This window comes from Neurospora tetrasperma (assembly GCF_000213175.1).
Source record: "Neurospora tetrasperma FGSC 2508 unplaced genomic scaffold NEUTE1scaffold_2, whole genome shotgun sequence".
Taxonomy (NCBI): Eukaryota; Fungi; Ascomycota; class Sordariomycetes; order Sordariales; family Sordariaceae; genus Neurospora; species Neurospora tetrasperma.
The window spans coordinates 4,364,716-4,384,270 of record NW_009799100.1 but is presented as its reverse complement, the minus strand read 5'-3'; the positions used below and the strand labels follow the sequence as shown (position 1 = coordinate 4,384,270).

The 19,555-nt window shown below is 51.7% G+C and overlaps 6 protein-coding genes across 6 annotated transcripts; 2 read left to right on the top strand and 4 right to left on the bottom strand.

Annotated features, from left to right (window-relative positions):
• Positions 1 to 778: 778 nt before the first annotated feature.
• NEUTE1DRAFT_39074 (uncharacterized protein) lies at positions 779 to 1,381 on the bottom strand (the record flags this gene model as incomplete). Its single annotated transcript, XM_009850476.1, has 1 exon — positions 779 to 1,381. One exon carries the CDS (start codon positions 1,379 to 1,381, stop codon positions 779 to 781), a length of 603 nt encoding a protein of 200 aa, XP_009848778.1.
• A 698-nt stretch (positions 1,382 to 2,079) lies between these two features.
• Positions 2,080 to 2,893, bottom strand: NEUTE1DRAFT_61318 (uncharacterized protein; the record flags this gene model as incomplete). The annotated part of the gene is made up of 3 exons (XM_009851590.1): positions 2,080 to 2,293; positions 2,363 to 2,525; positions 2,594 to 2,893. 3 exons carry the CDS (start codon positions 2,816 to 2,818, stop codon positions 2,202 to 2,204), a joined length of 480 nt encoding a protein of 159 aa, XP_009849892.1.
• Positions 2,894 to 3,871: 978 nt separating this feature from the next.
• On the bottom strand, positions 3,872 to 5,152 carry NEUTE1DRAFT_79996 (uncharacterized protein; the record flags this gene model as incomplete). Its single annotated transcript, XM_009851589.1, has 1 exon — positions 3,872 to 5,152. One exon carries the CDS (start codon positions 5,150 to 5,152, stop codon positions 3,905 to 3,907), a length of 1,248 nt encoding a protein of 415 aa, XP_009849891.1.
• A 2,958-nt stretch (positions 5,153 to 8,110) lies between these two features.
• NEUTE1DRAFT_121436 (uncharacterized protein) lies at positions 8,111 to 9,319 on the top strand (the record flags this gene model as incomplete). Its single annotated transcript, XM_009851588.1, has 1 exon — positions 8,111 to 9,319. The coding sequence occupies one exon, from the start codon at positions 8,111 to 8,113 to the stop codon at positions 9,215 to 9,217; it is 1,107 nt and encodes a 368-aa protein (XP_009849890.1).
• A 1,209-nt stretch (positions 9,320 to 10,528) lies between these two features.
• On the top strand, positions 10,529 to 15,491 carry NEUTE1DRAFT_61313 (uncharacterized protein; the record flags this gene model as incomplete). The annotated part of the gene is made up of 3 exons (XM_009851587.1): positions 10,529 to 10,564; positions 10,723 to 11,124; positions 11,191 to 15,491. The coding sequence occupies 2 exons, from the start codon at positions 11,068 to 11,070 to the stop codon at positions 15,373 to 15,375; spliced, it is 4,242 nt and encodes a 1,413-aa protein (XP_009849889.1).
• An 819-nt stretch (positions 15,492 to 16,310) lies between these two features.
• Positions 16,311 to 18,842, bottom strand: NEUTE1DRAFT_116605 (uncharacterized protein; the record flags this gene model as incomplete). Its single annotated transcript, XM_009851586.1, has 3 exons — positions 16,311 to 16,844; positions 16,918 to 18,499; positions 18,566 to 18,842. The coding sequence occupies 3 exons, from the start codon at positions 18,635 to 18,637 to the stop codon at positions 16,531 to 16,533; spliced, it is 1,968 nt and encodes a 655-aa protein (XP_009849888.1).
• Between the last annotated feature and the right edge of the window lie 713 nt (positions 18,843 to 19,555).

Genomic DNA, 19,555 nt, shown 5'->3' with positions numbered 1-19,555 from the left:
GATAAACGTGAAGAAGCTCGGCCCATATAATGTCGGATATATTCTACTCGAGGCAGTCCTGGCCTTCCTCTTGTGCTGTCTCAATACCTCCATGCTTTAAGAGGCCTGTTAAAGGTGGTGGTCAATAGTTAGGGCGTGTTTATATTAGTCGTGGAATTTGGTGTTATGTGCATTGTCAAGTTTACTGTCCACATGATAACCTGTTGCTGATATTGTACGTCAACCCAGATATTTCCCAATTTTTCTCCCAAGAATCAAAGAAAGAAAAAAAGGTCACAATGAGCGTATCATTGATCGCAAAGTGAATTGATGTTGTCCAATTCCTACTCATTGTAGTCCGAATCAGCAAGTGTCCTAAAACTATTCAGAGCTGTGGAGTGAAGTAGAAGAAAACAAGCAGAAGACAGGGCATATGCTTGACACCAAAAACAAGCTCAACCGCGGAAATCCAGGAAACGCAATTATCTTTTCCATAAGCTGTTCCTTTCTTGATACTGGTACCATATCGTCTTATTGTTTTTCTTCCAAGGACTGGCGACAATTGCTTGCACGAGACCACTCCTCCCGCAATCCCCTTTATTCTTCACTTCCACTCTTTGACTCTCCAGCTTAAGTGATGTTCATCTGTCCATCATGTCCCATTGGTTCTTGCTTTTCCTCTCCACTCCCTCCATGTCCTTCCTCAGTCCCTCCTCTCCTTCCTACCCTGCCCATTCATTCCCTTCGTTCCCACCCTTTCCATGTCATCAGTCGAGGAGCCGAAGATGCCACCTCAATACTAGGGGGCAACACAAATAACCATCGGCGGCGCACCCGGAGCCGGAGCCGGCGCAGCTCCCACAACACTGCTATTCGGCAACACCGTTCCACCGGGCATGTACGCGTATCCATTGACGACCTGCGGAGCCAGCTGGACCTGCTGAGCCGGAACCGGGTAATAAGTGATCGGGCCTGGGGGCGGCGGCGGGGGAGGAGGTGGCTGGGGTGCAAAGCCGCCCGTTAGGTAGGTCGTGGTAGTGACGGTGTTGGTTAGGATCGGCATCGGCGGCGGCGGCGGAGGCGGAGGCGGAGGCGGAGGAGGAGCGTGGAAGAAAGTGGTGGTAGTTTGGGCGGTGTAGCCGCCACCGGGGAAAATGATATAAGGGGAGGCCATTGTGTAGATAATAGGCGGCTGCTGGTGAGCTGTTGTTACACCTTGTGCACCTGCTGCTGCTCCGGCGGCTGCTCCGGCGGCTTCTCCGGCTGCGTCTCCGGCTGCTGAATGTCCCTGATTTCCGGAAGCACCTGTAGCTTCGTTGCTGTCGAGTTCGGAGGGCGGGGTTGGTACGGTCTCGACCGGTGGGACAGATTTTTGTTCTTCTTCGCCTGCTTCGCCGGACATAGCGTCGAAAGTGCTGTACAGGCAGTCAGAATGAGGGTGTGACAAGCTGGTGATAGAAATTGCAGGTAGGCAGCTGGGGGTTTTGTAGGAAATGAGGAGGGGTTCTTACCTTAAAACGCAAACCGTTGCTATCGCTAAGAAGGATCCCTTGGATGTGTCAGACAAAGGAAAGAAGGGCACTGGATGTGTGATCACAGGCGGCCTGGGAAGAAGTGGCTCGATCTGGTTTGGAAGTTTGGCATTCAAGGGTCAGCAGTTTCGGCTGTGCCTGAAATACTTGGAGAGGCAGCTGTCAGAGTCTTGGGACCGGGAAAGGATGGAAGTGACCCCAATCCCAACACTCCCGCGATACCTAGCTCCCGTCGTTTATGGCAGTGGATCATGATACCTTGACTCCGGCTACGTGTTACCCTTTGTTCCCCCAGGGCATTATACTCAACGCTGGGATAATCGGGGTCTGGACTCGCCCTGCTTCTCTAGATGTGGGCCACTTATTTCCCATACTGCTCATTTTGGCAGCATGCCGTTTGTGTCCTTCCACATTGGATGAAACCGTCAGGGCTCCCATGGAAATGTGTCACCGCTTCAATCTGGGACCGGTGACGTTCTGTGTCCCTATCTTGATCAGTCACCAGTGCTCTCTAACACTTCACAAAACGGTAGGATATGTGGACCGGAGTGAGTAATTCGAACTTTTGATGTGTAATTTGAGTCGTAAAGATATCGAATTGTGTGATCATATCAAACGGCCACATCCACTATTCCCCAAACGTGCCGTCTCTGGTGGCCTGGTGTAGTCCCCATGCTGTAATCCTCCACTCTACTTCCTCTCCTCAGCAAGCATCTTCTCCGCCGCCTTGGACAAATCCTTCAAGGCATCCTGACGCTTGTACTTGGCATCCTCGATCACACCTACGACACAAGATGTTAGCAGTTTGAAGAAACAGGAGCTATACGAGCATGAAGTGTGTGTTTGCTTACCCAAATCGGCATCACTCGAAAACCTGGTACTCCAACGGATAAAGGTGGTGTTGGCGAACTCGCCAGAAGTTACAGGCCAGAGGCGGATGGTATTGACGACGCTGGAGTAGCTCAGCTCAGGTTCGGCATTGATGACACTGAAGGTGATGAAGTGTTCGAGGTTCTACATATCATTGAACCAATTAGCAACCAAAGCTCGCTTTGGGAGGATATGGTTAGGTGGCTTCTTACGCTGTGCTCGTCCTGCTTGACCTCAATGACATTGCCGTCCTTGAAGGTCCACCTCACAATGTCGGTCTCCTCACTAGTGCCCTTGACATGCTCGGCCTTGGAGATGGCAGACCAGAACTTGTCGAACTCCTGGAGCTTGATGAAGTGCCACACAAACGAGAGAGGGGCCTTGATAACGGTACTCTCGACGACCTCGCCGATGAAGCTGAAGGGCTTGCCAGACATGGTATTTCGTTGAGGGTTTTGGATTCAATTGGTGCCGTGTGTGGACTTTCGAGATGATGTGACGCTGGCTTTGAAGTTTCGTGTGTTTGAAGTACAGTAGAGTGGTGTTTGTTTTATAAAAGGACGAGAGGAAAACGGATATTTGGAGTAAGTTGGAGAAAATTCCAGACACGTAGATGGGCTCGATGCTCCAATACGTCATACGGAGATCACAGCGTAATGATAGGATGGCAATCGCGGGGTCTGGATGCGGTTTCCATTGAGGACAACGCACTGCGACTTTCCCGTTTGCTTGTATAGAGATGACTGGGTATCCGCCTTTCCTTCGATAATCTTTTGTCTCGGGCAACTGCTGGATATTCACCTGGACACCTCATCTTTTCTTACCAACTATTTCGCGGTGGTGACTGCCTTCATTGGATGATCCATGTCTTATACCTACCCTACCTATGAATGCAGTGGTCTTGGCGACGGAAGCTAGATCTGCATATTCGATTGGACATCTCTTGGCATAACTACCTATCATGTCTTCATTGCATGGTCATCACGGTGTTAAGAAGGCAACTTGGGATTCACGGAGACGTATTCATATACGAAAAAGACCACAATGAACTGATTTCGAGGAAGTTTCAATTCAACATAGGGTATAAGAGCGATCCATAAGGCATGCTGGAAAAGGAATACTGACAGAAATAGGAAGTTTCGCCATATCCCCGCTCACCCATGCTCAGAAACCCCAAGCCAGCCAAGAACTCCATTGTCCATACACCATTCATGTCCCAGAATCACAGCTCAGCCTTGCCCAAAGACTTGATAGTAAAACCCATTGATCCTTCGTACAACTCCGATTCTTCAGATTCTCCCAACAATGCGGTCCCATAATCTCCCTGGGTCCTGCGATGAGTACATGCTTTTGTCCCGGTCTCCAGTCTCCTCCCAAGTCCCAATCCCACATCGCAATCCCTTAATGAACTAGTTTTACTAATTCAGCACAGATGTTTGTTTTTGGAGTCGACCAGCACTCGAGTTCTTGTAGGTATCGGCAATGGGCTGCTTCCTCAACGTCCGTCCAACAACCATCGGCAATCAGATGTTTCCTAATCCGAGTCCTCCCAAAAGCTCCGCCAACCTTTTGTCGTTCTTCTCTTGGCCAAGACCACCATCTTGTTGGAAGAACTCATAGCGCGGCATCGAGACCGTCTCCTGGCAACACATACAGATCCAATGAATGGTGTTTAGATCTGCCCCTCCCTCTCTGTTTTGGAAGTTGTGGGCGTCGACGCCGGGACGAGCCATGCACTTGGGACACGGCTTGTAGTCCCGCTCGCTCAGACTGAAGCGGAACTGGACCCACTCGTTCATGCGACGAACTTGCTCAAGGAATTGGTCCGCCCTGAGCAGCCTGTGGCCGAAACATAGATCCGCCGTGACCAGTTTCTTGCAGGAGCATCGGAAAAGCTTCTTGGCTGTTCGAAACATACTGGGAGCATTGTCGGCAAGAGCTTGCGCCAGCGAGTCCGAAGTGGGAGGCGTCGCGACAGGGAATGATGTGTTGTCGTGGTAGCGCATCATGTTCTCGGTAATGGCTCCATGCTCATAACCTTTCTTGAGGTTCTCCAGGTGCTCCGGGTCCCGTCCCAGTGCCGCTTCGGCTTCGGCCCAGCGAGATTCCTGTTGTGCCTCCTGCGCCGAACAAGGCGCGCAAAGGAAGGCGCGCGATTTTGCGATCTGGTCGTTCGTGAACCATTCCGGTAGGCCGTTGAGCACTAGCAGTCTGCTTTGATCGCTGCAGTGACCGCACAACTTGTGTGGCTCGAGATGGGTACGGTCGGCGCATGTTCGTACCACTCCGTTGTGCGCCAGTTGGGGGTCTAGGGTACAAGGAGGGACCGTGGTAGCTGGGTCAACACGGGCATCTCTCACACAGAAGCCCAGGGCCGCATAGCCTGAGTACTTGACATGCTCGATTACGGGCGAGCTGCACTCGGTAAACCCTTGATGGGCGGGAAATACTCTTGGAAGAGCCAAAAGTGAAGAGATGGTCGGAAGTCCGATGAAGTCGTTGTTCCCGGGATAACAGAGACCTGCTGGGCGCGGAGGCATGGGGAGTTGAGGTTGGTAGTAGATCCTGGGCAATGTGTCGTATGTCTTTTTCTCAAAGCGTCTTCCTGAAAGCTCGTCGGTGGGAACGGTAAGGTTGTGTATGTCTGTGCCGTTGGATAGCTGTAGGACGCCAGGTCGCGGGCAGCCCCTGGGTCGGCGTCTGAAATCGCGGCCAACCGACAGCTTGCTGAGGAGCTGGACGAGATCTTCGGGGGATGATGAGGGTCCCATGGTGTAGTCTGATGTGGAGCGTGATCACTTTGTGGTGTCTTGGGTGGTAGGTGGTCGTGTACAGGGTGGTACTTGATGGCGGTCTTGCTGGTTGCCAGTGAGTGGTTGGTCAAGTAGTTCTAGGAGGAAGAGATTTGTGAGGGCTTACCCTCTGGTGGGAGAAATTTAAGTACCATGGAGGAGGGAGTTGGCTGTCAGTGAACCTTGAGTTTTTACATGTTCGCATACACAGTCGCAACTGAATAGCAAGGCCAAGGGTGACTTTGAGTCACTGTCATCTGAACAATAAGAAGAACAGCAATGTTGAGCTGGGCTGTTCAGGACGACGACACCTTGATCCCTATGCGACCACTGCGACATAAACATTCACCGAGCTCAGGAGCCACTGGTGGGTAGGAGAACAATGGCATTGTTCTTGCGGACAGGTTGGTGTAAGCCAAGGGCGTGAGCGAGGCCGGTCGTGCTTTGGACGTGGCCCATTCTCTTGTGAACATATCAGCTATTTGAGAAAAAGGACGCTGATTGACGTCGTAGGCTGAACACCTTGACTATAATGTGATGAAAACACCTGGACGAGGGAACTCGATACCTCAAGAGACGAAGTGATCAGCAAGATTCGGGGGGATAAGGATATATATAATATGCCAGCTAGGTACTTGATTCGATGAACAACTTGGCTGACTTAGTGTGGGTGGATTGTGCGAGCCACGCAAAATAAGACGCAAATAATAACCCATCTGTTCATGACCGTACCCATGTTCGACAGTCACTCGCAACTACCGTTGTTGTGTTGGCCAAGTGAGGGGCTCACTAACGTTCCTGTTGGGAGGTGTGACCGTGGTCGGAACGTTGGCGGTCGACCCTGCTTGTATGATCCCAGCGGGAAGGAACTGGTGAATGGTAGAGATGATGGAAACCACGGGCGTAATGTCCAGGTGTCATCGCCAATACCAGATGGAAGAATACCTCTAGTATAGGTAGGTGCCCCTCGCTTGATGACAAAAAGTCATCGCTGAATGCGGACAGTAGCTTGAATCATTTGATGCGCTTTCGCTATCGCATTCACATCGTAGTATATACTCTGTAGACCATAGAGGCTGAAGGAGTGACACGTGGTTAGGGGGAGTCAACAAAACTCATCGTTGAGAGGTGCGCTTTCGTGTGGTACTCATTCGCTGTTCAAAGGCAAGTAAAGTGATTGGAGCCCAGGAAAAATGTACAAGATATGGCTGCTTTTCTATAGTACCATGAGTTTATCTATGGCAATTTTCTGTATGAGCTTGATTGCTTATGCGCCAGGTGGTGTCGGCCGGCAAAACACTGCACAAACACACTGCACTGAGATGGCGAGCTTCCTCTCTTCCTCTTCACAGCAGGCTCACTCCATCTGTACCATGCATATTCATCAGAATAAGTGTACATTCAGGATCCTCAAGGCAAACATTGAAATGTGATGATTCTACACTCTGGTTGTCCAAAGTTTGCCGGATGGATTGCTGAATGCTTGCCGTGGTTTCTGCCTTGACGAATAGCGGTGGCCCGTTCGCTGTCCCGTCTTCCCAACAAAATATGAGCTGTTTCCTGCCGGGAGATAATGCAACGACTTGACAATGTCATTGAATTTGCGCACCAGTGTGTTCAGTCGTTGGGCCAAATATTGTCTCAACAATGGGCTTCGGTGTTCGAAATGAGTTCTATGGCAACCTACCAAGGACTGTCATGCTTATCATCCGTTGATTGCTTATCAAGCCACAGATCTCAGTCTCGAAAAACATGACGCGATCTAGACACCACCTCAGCATATAGACCAACCACCCATCCGCACCCCGAAGCGGCCGACAGTGGTGATGGCGTCCGTCCATGGCTATGGATTTTGCGATACCAGCATTAAGGGATCGATATCCACTTCAGGAAACTGAATGGATCGCGGCATGGCGGCTGCCTCCTGGATCCCCAGTGCGCCTTTTGGTGATGCCGCCGCGAATTGACGGCGTGCCTGGTATGCTGTACACTGTTGCACGCCGTCAGAATGCCGAGTTGAAGGCCCGATGCAATGGCCAGAAAGGGAGGTGGTTGTCCGGCCGTCGAGGATCCGGGACCGCGATCCAGTCGCGAGGTCGAGTTTATCTGGGAAACATCACGCTTCTGAAGTGTGAATCTTTTGCTTTCCCTTCGAGTCTCAAGATACTGGAGACCAAATCTCACGTCATTCATCGCCCACTGAAAGCGCCAAAGCCAAATCGCCGACAGCCAACAGATGGCAACCAAGTGGGGAGAAGCACCCGAAATGGGCATAGAAACACCGGGCTTGGATGCCGCAGCGAGTTCAAATCGTCGAGGTGTCGCTTTCCGCTCAACAAGACCGCCGTTCAACGAGCCACGGGCCTATAGGGCCTAACACCGAAATGGGAAAAAAGACCCTTGACCCATTCAGCAGGCCGAGCCTAACCCAAGATCAACGCCTCAGCCGCAATGCCCGCCCAGCAAGGCAGGTAAAGCTCGCTTCTTGACCTCTCCCCAGCCCCAAGCAGGGGTGCTGCACCGTTGCACGAGAAGGGGATCTGGGGATCCATCTCCCCAAGGTGGTGGATGCATGGGTTTTTTTAGCGTCTTGAACCGCGTCGTCGTCGTCGTCGTTGTCCTTCTCGTCAGCTTCCTGCTTCTTATGCTTTTCCTTTCCCTGTCCAGTGAAGCTATTTAACTCACGCTCCTTCTCACCACGCTCGCTACTCTGTTGGTTTCACTGCTGGGTGGATTTTGTCTTTCGTTTGTGCTCGCCATCCGTGAGGCTTTTGAGCTTCAAGTCTCTTTGACAACTCTATAGTCGCTGGGGATGGATTTGGTTCCCTTTCTTTTTCCAACTTGGTCGGCTATCCAGAGTCACTTAACCACCTCTTTTCGGCCTTGCGAGCAATTCGTACCCAACACATTGCTTGAATCCCAACAGACTCGGACACAATGCTCGGATTGCATAGGTTGTCAATCCTCCCGCCAGCTCTGATTGCGCTTGTTCTCACATCCATCCCATGCGCCGCTGTCAATATCGACTTCTTCGACTATCCGGTCGATGCATATGACTGTTTGAACCAAGCATCCACTACATCCAACTGTGCGGTGGGAGCCCCAGCTGAGGCGACCTCGTGCTTCTGCAACAATGGAGGAAATTTCGTTACGGGCACGGCCAGGTGTTTGGCAGAGTCGGACCCGGGAGACTTTGCCGAAGTGTATGGCACGTTGGTATCCAAATGTGCCGCAAACCAGACACCTCTGAATGTTGGCGAAGAACAGTACTATTCGGCTGCCGGCTTCACTGGTACGGCAAGGTCGACTAAAGCAATAGTAACCAAGGCTTCAACCACAGACTCCACGCTGATTTCGGCGCCCACATCTCTCATGACATCGACATCACCCACGGGAGCTACCGTGAAAACCGAACCGGAGGAAACGGCCACGTTCGGAAGTCATGCCAAGTCGTCACGGGCAGAAGATGGCAGGGTGAACAAAGATGATGGGTTATCCACCGGGGCAAAAGCGGGTATCATTGCTGGCTCGACAGTGGCAGGCGTGGCCGTGTTGGCGAGCCTGGTAATGCTGTTGGTGCGATATAGGAGGAAGAGGGGTAGGGAAGACTCGCACCCGATGATTCTAGAGCAGCACGGCAATATGCTGCTCATACCATCTCCAGCCGAAGCGCGCGCTCTTGAGGAGGGCAATACCTCGGAAAACTCGGGCGATTGGTCAGACAAGTCCAAATGGAGACCCTCGTCAAATCCGACTGATCAACGCAAGAGCGGCTTCAACTGGGAATCGCCATATGATCTGGTATATATTGGGGATGAGCCTGAACCTGAACCCCCCAAGGAAGCAAGAGAAATGAAAGAACAGGGCCGCGCTGAGCTCCAGGGTTGCGATCGCCAACCAGTGGAGATGTCGACACAAGCGCTATCGCCAAAATGGAGTGTGTCGAATGATGCTGCACAACGATATTCGGGAACGGAGTGGGGGGCAGCGGACCTGGCGGGTGAGACAACCGCACTGTCCCAGAGCCGGGGCGAAAGATCATAGAAGGTGCATAAGGTGTGGGTTTCTTGATGGATTTGGCTTAGGCTCTATACCCCGGGGGCTTTTTTTCTTTTCTTTTTCTTTTCTTTTTTTTTTTTAAAAAAAAAAACAAAAAAAAAACCTAAAAAAAAAAAACTAGAAAAGAATCATTTGGGCGGCGTCAAGGACTCCCAGTTCTGATTATAGAGAGGGAACAACAGCACAAGACGAAATATTGATATGGCTTGTGCACTTTCTCTATATAAGGTATGGTCGGAACCTGAAAGCCCTGAAACTATTGGCCAGTTTGCCTGTTAGCATGCAATTAAACGGCGGCATCATAATGCATCACCACCTTCACTATTCCCGCAACCGCATCAACCGGATGCGGTTTCAACAGTTCCCCAAACCTTTCACACGGATCAAGACGGGGTTTGCCTGATTCCTCTAGCCCAGGGCAGACGTACCCGAAGGACTGCCGGCCTGGTGCCCCGCGCTAACGTGTGCTTCTCGGAAGGTCTGGGCCACTGAGAGCCAAAGACGACCTCGAGGTAGGGATTCTAGCGTCTCGGCTACAACTTCAATTCCACCTCAACTCGCACCAGGCGGGGACAACACATTCACGAGATTCGATATCTGTGGACCACCCGAGGACCACCTGCCTTTCGTCTAGGATGTTGCTATGAGGCAGGCGTGACCACTGGCCTAGAGGGAGTTATTTCCCGCAAACCGAATCACTTCTCTAGGCTTGCTTCGTTTTGTTTTTGCCGTCCTCTTCCTTTTCGTCTTCTTAGTTTCCATCATCAATTCGAGGTTTGCCTTTCGTTGAGTGTTCTCTTCAACCTCCCAACGTCTTTTTACGTCTCTTGCTGCAAGTGTTGGGTTGGTTTGCTTCCTGTCTTACCATCATTAGAGCCTGAACACTTTCAGACCACCTCATTGTACTGCTTGCATCGGTAAGCATTATTCAGGCCCCATAAGGCTCATTCCAATGCGCCCTCGCCCTGCGTGAGGCAAGGCAACGTTAGCATGCATCAACATCACATAGCATGCTGAAGGTGGTCATGTCTAAAAGAAATACTATCCAACAACCACATCAAAACTATACATACATCTGTACTGGTAGCAGTCTTTTCTACCACGTACCTTTCTGGATCTCACATTCTTTTCGTGCTTATCCGGCGGGCTACGCAAGGGTCCAGCAGCCGCCATAGCGACACCCAACAACAACAACAATAACAACCATCTTCATCGCGAGAATACCTCGAAACTCATCAAACAGGTTCTATCCCCTTTACCGAAATGATAGACACGGCAGCATACGGTCTAGCCGGTCTATGGCCATGCTACAGTTGTTGCCGGGAATTTTGGGTATGTGCCTGCAAATAATTCATCGTGTTCCTGCTCTGGTTCTCATATCCTTCGGGCAAAGACACGCGGATACCGTATCCGAGCCTTCTCTGCTTACGGCGCCTTCAAGTGACACCCGAGGCTATTCCGCAAACTCATCGCTAACACCAACTCTACAGATACCCTCTCTCGCCAACTTTGGACCGCACTGTCTTGGCATCGTTGGCCATATTCCTGTTTGGATCTCTCTTTTGGTTTTTGTGCTTCACTATGCACTGGTTTGGTTCGACCGATGGCGCCCCATTTGGCTGCGAAACCTCACTGCCGAGAAAGACGAGGCTGGATTTCAAACTCACGATCAGGAAGAAGCCGGCGCCAACCACGACGAAAGCTTCGAAGATACTCCGCTACTCCCACGCCGACGAGCAATCGCGGTGTCTCGCAAGAAGATATGGACAGGCTGGACATTGTGTCTTCTGGTTCTCAATCTCACTGGTGCCCTCATCAGCATATTTGGTGCCGCCATGGCCCATCAAAACCCCACTGAAATCCAGCTACATCTCATACCCCTCATCCCCAATGTAAGATGCGATACCTTGATGGCACGCATAGGTCATTCCTGGACTCCGTACTGACTTCCGGCGCAGATACTGTCGGCATTACTCATTCTCGTTGATCGTCCCAGAACTGTTCGAAGGTCACTCTTTATCATCGCCGCCACACTTCTCTTCTTCCAACTCACGATTACCACGCTTGCCCCAGATGCCATCGGAACGACATGGAAATGCTTTACAACCTGGGGCGGAGGGATTTGCGTGACTCTAGCATCCATCGTTGCCATGCTCAACATGCCACTGCGAGATCCGCTATTGAATAGCTCCAAGATTGGCAAGCCTTTCGCCAAGCCGGAGTCCAGTGTACGAAGCCCTGAAGACATAGTCACCCTTTGGCAGTGGATGTCTGTGTCTTGGATGGCGCCCTTGATATCTACCGCCTGCAAGAGGCAGTTGCATGATAAAGACGTCTGGCTTCTGGCATCCGACTTCCAGCACCAGACTCTGCACCTCCTTTTTAGAGATTTGACTGGTACTGTACTCGTTAGGTTGCTCAAAGCGAATGGTCTTGATATCGTCCTGACAACATGCCTCGGAACATTCGAGACATTGGCTGAGCTATCAGAGCCCGTTTTACTCAAGCAGCTTCTCAATGCACTCATGTCCGAAATTCCTGCCATCCGGGCAGCTGTCGTCTATGCCAGCTTCATCCTTATTGCAAGAGTTTTGAAAGCTCACTCTGCTGTGTTTAAACTCTGGTATGAACGACGCAACTACGAGCGATCGCGCGGCGAAATGATCACCATGATTCACGACAAGACATTGCGCCGGAAGGCCTTCACTATTGCGGCGGAAGTGTCCACGCCAAGCTCGCAGACCAGTACCTTGTTGGGAGATGAAAATGATACCCTGGAGGATATCAACAACGAGGACGCTGAACCTTCTCAACCCTGGAGTCTCAGGTCTTGGGTCAGGGGGGTGTATCAGGCTTTCAAACACAAATTCGTGGTCCCATCTCAAAGAGAAAAGGAGGCGCCTGCGTCAACTGGAAAAATCCTCAACCTTCTTCGCGGTGACGTGTATGAGGTGGCCCAAAGATTCTGGGAGGCATCAACGCTTATCACAAAACCACTCAGTGTCATTGTTTCCGTAGTTCTTCTGTGGAAGATCTTGGGGTCTGCTTCATTGTTTGGCATCATTGTCATCGGCGTCGGCATGGTTGTGAATTATTACATGACGCGCTTGCTAGAAAGAGTTGAGCAAGAGCGCCGTGCTACTACCGACGTCAAGCTCGAGCGCACCAGTCAGTTTGTGGAATCACTTCGTCATCTTCGCTGGTACGATTGGCAGGACCGATGGCTTGGGCACATTATGGAAATTCGACAGAAAGAGTTGTTCCAGCGCGTCAAAAGCAATGTTGTCAACAGAAGCATCAACGTCATCAACAACATAACCTCCTACATGTTTCCTGTTGTTGGATTCGCCGCATATACGCTTATCTTGCATAGGCCTCTAACAGTCGACATCGCCTTCCCGGCTCTTGGTTTATTCACCATGTTGCAGAACAACCTACGCGACCTGCCTTCCCTCTACACCTCTCTGACCAACGCCAGGGTTGCCATGCGTCGCATCGAGGATTTTATGTTGGAGCCAGACAAAGACGACAACGAGGATGACGAAACAGCCACCCCTGCCTTCCACCAGAGCAATCTGGAAATTTCTATCCGCAATGCATCTTTCTCATGGCCAGGCTCTGACACAACAGTGCTGGATAATATCTCCTTTGTTTGTGAGCCCGGTTTGACCTTGGTCTGTGGTAAGGTTGGCATTGGCAAGACGGCATTACTGCAAGCTATCTTGGGCGAGCTCGACCAGCATTCTGGTGAGAAGAATGTCCCTGCCGAAATGATTGGATACTGTGCCCAAATGCCATGGCTTGAAAGCATGAGTATACGTGACAACATCTTATTCAGTACTCCTTTTGATGAGGCGCGGTACTGGCAGGTCCTCAGGGCATGTTGCCTTGTGGAAGATCTCAGAAAGTTTAAGGGAGGAGATAGATCCCTGATTGGGGAGAATGGTACTGGGCTTTCTGGGGGTCAACGAGCTCGTGTGGCTCTGGCCCGGGCTGTTTATAGCAGGAGTCGGATCCTACTTCTCGATGACCCTATCGCCGCTCTCGACCACCAAACCGCCGAAACTATCTCACGCAATATCTTTGCCGACCAAAACTCACCACTAACTGCGGGTCGGTTGATCGTACTAGTGACTCACCGCGTTGATATTGTTAAGCAATATGCCTATCAAGTTCTGGATATTGTTCCTGGTGGACAAGTCAAGACTTTCAAGAGAAGGGAAATTGCGGAACATGAGAAGGAACTGGAAGCACAGGCCGCTACCGCACCGGACAGCTCACCGATCGCCGAATCTTCTACCAGTCAAAATACCGAGGATTCCTCGTCCGAGGAAGAGGCTGAGCTGGCAACGGTGGCTGGTAAGTTTATCCAGGAAGAACACCGGGTACATGGTGGTGTTATGGCCACCGTCTACTGGCAATATGTTAAGGCCGGTAAACTTGCTTGGTGGGCCACGATGGTTACGCTCTGTTTACTGATCCGGATGACCAACCTCGGCTATAACTGGTTCTTGAAAGAATGGGGCGAACAATATCGGAAGTCAACTGAGCTCGGAGATAGACCACACATTTTCATCTCCCACCCCGACTTCAAAGCCGACGGCATCATTGAGCCCGGCCGACATCTTCCTCCACCTGGAGAGAACGTACGACCTTGGCTTATCTGTCTGGCCATCATTGCGCTGGTTCAGGTTTTGTTCGAAGCCCTATCGGATCTTGCCCTCATCGCTATCATGTACAATGCTGGAAAGTCCCTCTTCGCCAAGGCCATGCGCTGCGTCACGAATGCCACATTTCGCTTCTACGACGTGACACCTGTTGGACGGCTCATGAATCGTCTTACTTCCGACATGGGCACGATCGACGGGCAGATTGCGGTTCAGGTGTTAACACTAGCGTTCTATTCCCTGGGCTGGATGACCTCAATGTTCGTGATAGCAACAGCAACACCGGTCTTCATTGTACCCAGCGTTGGCATGACCATGTTATTTGTCTATTTGTATGGTCGTTACCTACCTGCATCCCAGGACTTGCGTCGTCTGGAGACGGTCTCCCTGTCGCCGCTTATGTCGAATTTTGGCACGCTTCTCGAAGGCTTGACTACGGTACGTGCCTTCCGCGCAGAGCCACATTTCCAGAATCGCATCATCGCCACGACCGATGACTTTCAGAAAATGGATCACATATACTGGTCACTGCAGGCCTGGCTACAATACCGCTTCGATCTTGTGTCAGGCCTCTCGGTCTACGCCCTGACCCTGACAGCCATTATCCACGGACTATCCAGCGGCATGATTGGCTTTGTATTAGCGGCCGCTGCCAACTTTGTAGAGAGTACGCATCAAGTGTGCCGTCGCTATGGAGATATGCAAATGCAGTTTGTCAGCGTTGAGCGTATCATCGAGCTTCTCAGCCTCGAACAGGAGCAAGCAAACACCGACAACCCGCCTCCAGCTGGTTGGCCTTCTTGTACCGATGACATCGTCTTCGACAAGGTGACGTTGCGCTATGCACCCGAGTTTGACCCCGTTCTGGTGGGCGTGAGCTTGGTCATTCCCGGCGGCTCGACTGTGGCGGTGACAGGTAGGACTGGCTCCGGCAAGAGTACGCTCGCATATGCCCTGCTTAGCACGATCCAGCCTGATGCGGGTACAGGCGGTCAGATCCGCATAGGTTCCGTTGACATCGCCAAAGTGGACAAACATATACTGCGTCGACACATAACCTTTGTAGCGCAGGATCCCGTCCTCTTTGCCGGTACACTAAGGGACAATCTTGACCCATTAGATGAGCACAGTGAGGACGAGCGGGCTCAGGTCCTAAAGACCGTTTTGAACAACGGATTCACGCTTGACACCAGAGTGGACGGCGGGGGCAAGAATCTCAGTCAGGGGCAGCGCCAGTTGGTGGGGCTAGGCAGGGCGATTCTCCGAAGGAGTGCAATTGTGATTATGGACGAGGCAACGGCGTCAATTGACGTTGAGACAGCGACGTATATTCACCAGTTGCTGAGGATGGAGTTACGGCATAGCACTGTAATTACGATTGCGCACAAGGTGGAGGCGGTTAAAGATGCGGACTTTGAGATTGTGCTGGACAAGGGAAGGGTAGTAAAGGCTGGGAGGAGGGTTCCTAAGTCATAGATGGGCTCTTCACAGGGGTATTGTAGAGTGTAAGGTCGGATAATAGTCAGAGATTCAGCGATACTATACGAGCGTATATAGGTAAATTGATACTAAGGAAGACTTCTTCCAAAACCAGTAGAGATCAACTCATCAAAACAATTGGGCCTTAAAAGTACACGGATTTTTATATACCTGGGTGAAGCTTGATAACCTGTATCTTAAGAAACTGGTCAAAAGAATGAACGTGTATCCAAAATCAGGACATCACGCTCACAGATCTCTAGCTGCCTGATGACATCCTGACTAAAGTCCTCGGTGCCGATTGACCGTATCACTCCCCGCCCGATCTACAAGTCAGCTTAATCCTTTCATGTAGCGTCCATAAAGAGAACTTCCAGAAATCCCATCGAAGGTTCTATTCATCCTCTTTCAGTTCCTTTGTTTCTTTGTTCTTTTGTCCATATGTCACCATCTATGTATCTAGATAAGAGATCCAACCAAGATGAGAAAGATCCGTCAGGGGTTTTACCCAACAACGACAACAAAGGAACCCAAGCATCTGGGTCGGTCATCTTTCATTGGGCTGCTGCTCCTGACTTCCACCGATTCCCGAGATATGAGACATTCCATGTCGTTCAACAAAGACCCTGAGTGTCTTACTTCCCATCCATGTGACGTGGGTTGTAAAATGAAAGACAAAAGGCTTAAAAGGCAAAAGTGACAACAAAGCCAAGACACGAACGGCTCTGCCACGTGGGAACTTGCACGGAAGTTGCCATGCTACTGCATGTTGCTTGGGTTTTTGGGACTGACTGACTGACTCAGACCTCAATGTTTGGGTTTGGGGGTTTGAAAATTTTTGAGTACCTAAGTGCTGATACTCTCTCTCTCTGAAAGCAAAGGTACGCAAGCTGTCACACTGATCAGGCAAAAATGGTAAAGGAGGAAAAATGAGTAAAAGTAAACACCATTTTATTTCTAATATAAACAAGAAAGTTAACTTTTGTCCCATGATATGTTATGTTTTGTTGTTGTGTTATGTCATGTCCAAATTATGATGAGCATATATATGTCCAACGATCCAAATCCTAATAATATCCTTTCCTTCCTTCATATGTCCAAAATCATAAATAGAAAAAAAGTCATCCTCCGCATCGTAGCTTTCCTGGGTTCCTAGGTTCCTAGGGTGCCATGTATATCCATTCCTCTCTTAAAGAAGAGCGAATAGCAACCCGACAACACCCAGCAACCCACTCCTCGCCGCAGCGTTGGCGCCAGCCTCCACAGGTGGGGTAGGGACGGCGCTGGAGCTAGGGACGACAACGATGGAGCTGATGGTAGAGCTGATGGCAGGAGGAGCGGAAACGGCAGGAGCGGAAGAAGTGCTGCTGCTGGGAACAGGGACGGGGGCAGCGCTGCTGACGATAGCACTGGAGCTGGGAGCAGGAGGAGGGATAACCACAGCGCTGGAGCTGGGAGCGGGAGGAGGGACCACCACGGCGCTGGAGCTGGGAGCGGGAGGAGGGACCACCACGGCGCTGGAGCTGGGAGCGGGAGGAGGGACCACCACGGCGCTGGAGCTGGGAGCGGGAGGAGGGACCACCACGGCGCTGGAGCTGGGAGCGGGAGGAGGAACAACCACGGCGCTGGAGCTGGGAGCGGGAGGAGGGACCACCACAGCGCTAGAGCTCGGAATGGGAGCAGCCGAGGAAGTGACGATGGGGATGGTCACAGGAGCCGAGGAAGTGAAGATGGGCATCGTAACCGGGGCCGAGGAGGTGACGACGGGCATGGTAACGGGAACCGAAGAGGAAGTAGGCTCAACAGGGCAAACGGTAGTGCCAATGGTAATAGTCTCAGTGGTGACGGTGGTCGAGTGAGCTGGGCAGTCGGTGACGGTGATGGGACACTTGGTGATAGTGTGAGTGGTAGTGGTGACGATGGTGCTGGTCGTCCACTCGATGGAAGATTCAGACGAAGACTCGATGGGAGCAGCCGAGGTCGAGGAAACAGGGGCCGCGGAAGTGATAGTAATGGGGACTGAAGTCGAGGGCACAGGGACCGCAGAAGTGACGGTGACGGGGACCGAAGATTCGGAAGCGGTAGAAGTCACAGGGCAGACGGTGGTGCCGATGGTGATAGTCTCCGTGGTCACGGTGGTTGAGTGAGCAGGGCAGTCGGTGACGGTGGTAGGGCACTGCGTGATTGTGCGGGTGGTGGTGGTGACGATGGTGCTGGTCGTCCACTCGGTGGTGCCGGACTCCTGGGCCGAAGTAGTAGATGAAACGGGGGCCGCGGAAGTGATGGTAACGGGGATGGACGAAGAGGGAACAACCACAACCGAAGATGTAGTCTCGGGCTCGTCGTCGGTGCATTCATCATCGGTGGTCGAAGAGACGGGAACGGAGCTCATTACCGAACTGGGAGGAACAGTAATGGTGACGGAAGAAGAGGGAGGGACGGTAACGTCAGTCGAAGTCTCGGGCTCGTCGTCGGTGCATTCATCATCGGTAGTCGAAGAGACGGGAACGGAGCTCATTACCGAGCTGGGAGGAACAGTAATGGTAACGGAAGAAGAGGGAGGGACGGTAACGTCAGTCGAAGTCTCGGGCTCATCGTCAGTGCATTCATCATCGGTGGTCGAAGAGACAGGAGCGGAGCTCACTGCCGAGCTGGGAGGAACGGTGATAGTAGCCGAGGAAGAGGGGGGAACGGTGATGGTCGCCGAGGTGCTGACTGCCGAGGAAGAGGGCAGCACAGTAACGTCCGTCGAAGTCTCAGGCTCATCCTCACAATCAGAATCATCATCCGTAGTCGTGGATGAAGTGGGCGGGGCACTCGTTACGGTAGAAGAGGGCGGTTGGGTGATGTCGGGGATAGAGGTCGTGGGCGCAACTGTGGTGTCCGAGGCCGTAGTCGTCACGGCAGGAACACTGGTCTGGATAGTAGAGGCCCCGGTCGTGTGAGTTGCGGTATAGGTGACGCAGGAGCAGGCAGAGCTGACAGCCTTGCGATCGTTGCTACAGTTCTCGAGGTAATCCGGGATAGTCTCAATGCTTCCACCCAAAAACCCGGGGCAAAACTCCTTGACCTGGTCGTAAAACCGCTCGTCCGTCATCTCATTGTAGCAGTTGTCAGGGTCCTGATATCCCGTGTTAGTAAAAAAAAGGTCTCGGTTTGAGAGTTATACAGAGGAGTGATCACTTACACAGTTAGGATACGTCCATGCCTGGGCCAGGCCGAGGGACAAGGCCCCCAGAGCAAGAGTAGCGGCGCGCATTTTGTCCTTGAGATATCCTTAGTTGCTTGCTGATATGAAAAAAAACGACCGACGCCTGGAGCAACACAGTATGTTTATCAACAACGAGAGTATAAGGTAATCCGGTTGATAAGTCCTTTCCGTATCTGCAGACAAACGAGCGACTGCGGGTGGTATTAGATATTACAAAGGGCAGACTATTTCCCTTGTTGCAGCGAGGAGAAGTAAGAAAGGGACCGGAGAGGAGGGCACGCCGGTGACCCCGAACGGACCGCGCGTCTCTTTATAAAAGAAAGAAGCAAAGGACGTAAATATCTGCCCATCTTTAACCGACAGCCACCAGAATCGATAGCCTCTGGGGCTAGCCTTGGTCCCCGGGACCTGGAAAAAGGCTTAGGTGCCATTCCCAAAGCGGGCAGCAGCTGGGCATTACGAAATTCAGCCAATATTTGGCATTCGGTGGCGCCCTACACAGGTGGTGAGGTCGCATTGTGGATCGTGAGCTGACAGGGAATCAGGGGGTTTCCTATCAAGTCCAGATGCGGACGAGCTACAGTACTGCAACTTTCCACCTGCCATCTCAAGCCATGGTACCTGTCCATTGGCCTGTCCATCCGCCCAATGGCAATCAGTTTTGCGCCCAACTGTGAGCGTCGGTTAATCGGCCAGATAGCCGCTGTCCACCCTAGAGAGGGGCTTGGCTCGATACTATTGGGACCGATGGTGTGTGGTCTAGACGGCGTTAGTTTGTTGTGGAGATTTTTCTGGGGGATGTTGTCTCCCAAGCAGCCGTGCTATCAACCTCCTTCCCTTTTGACGATGGGTTTCAATTGCTTCCATGGGACTCTTGTGTGGGGGATCCCCCCATGGTACACTAGAATGAGTGTTGAGATGAAGAGTGGAAAAGGTGATCATGGTAATGATGATGACAAAGAGGGT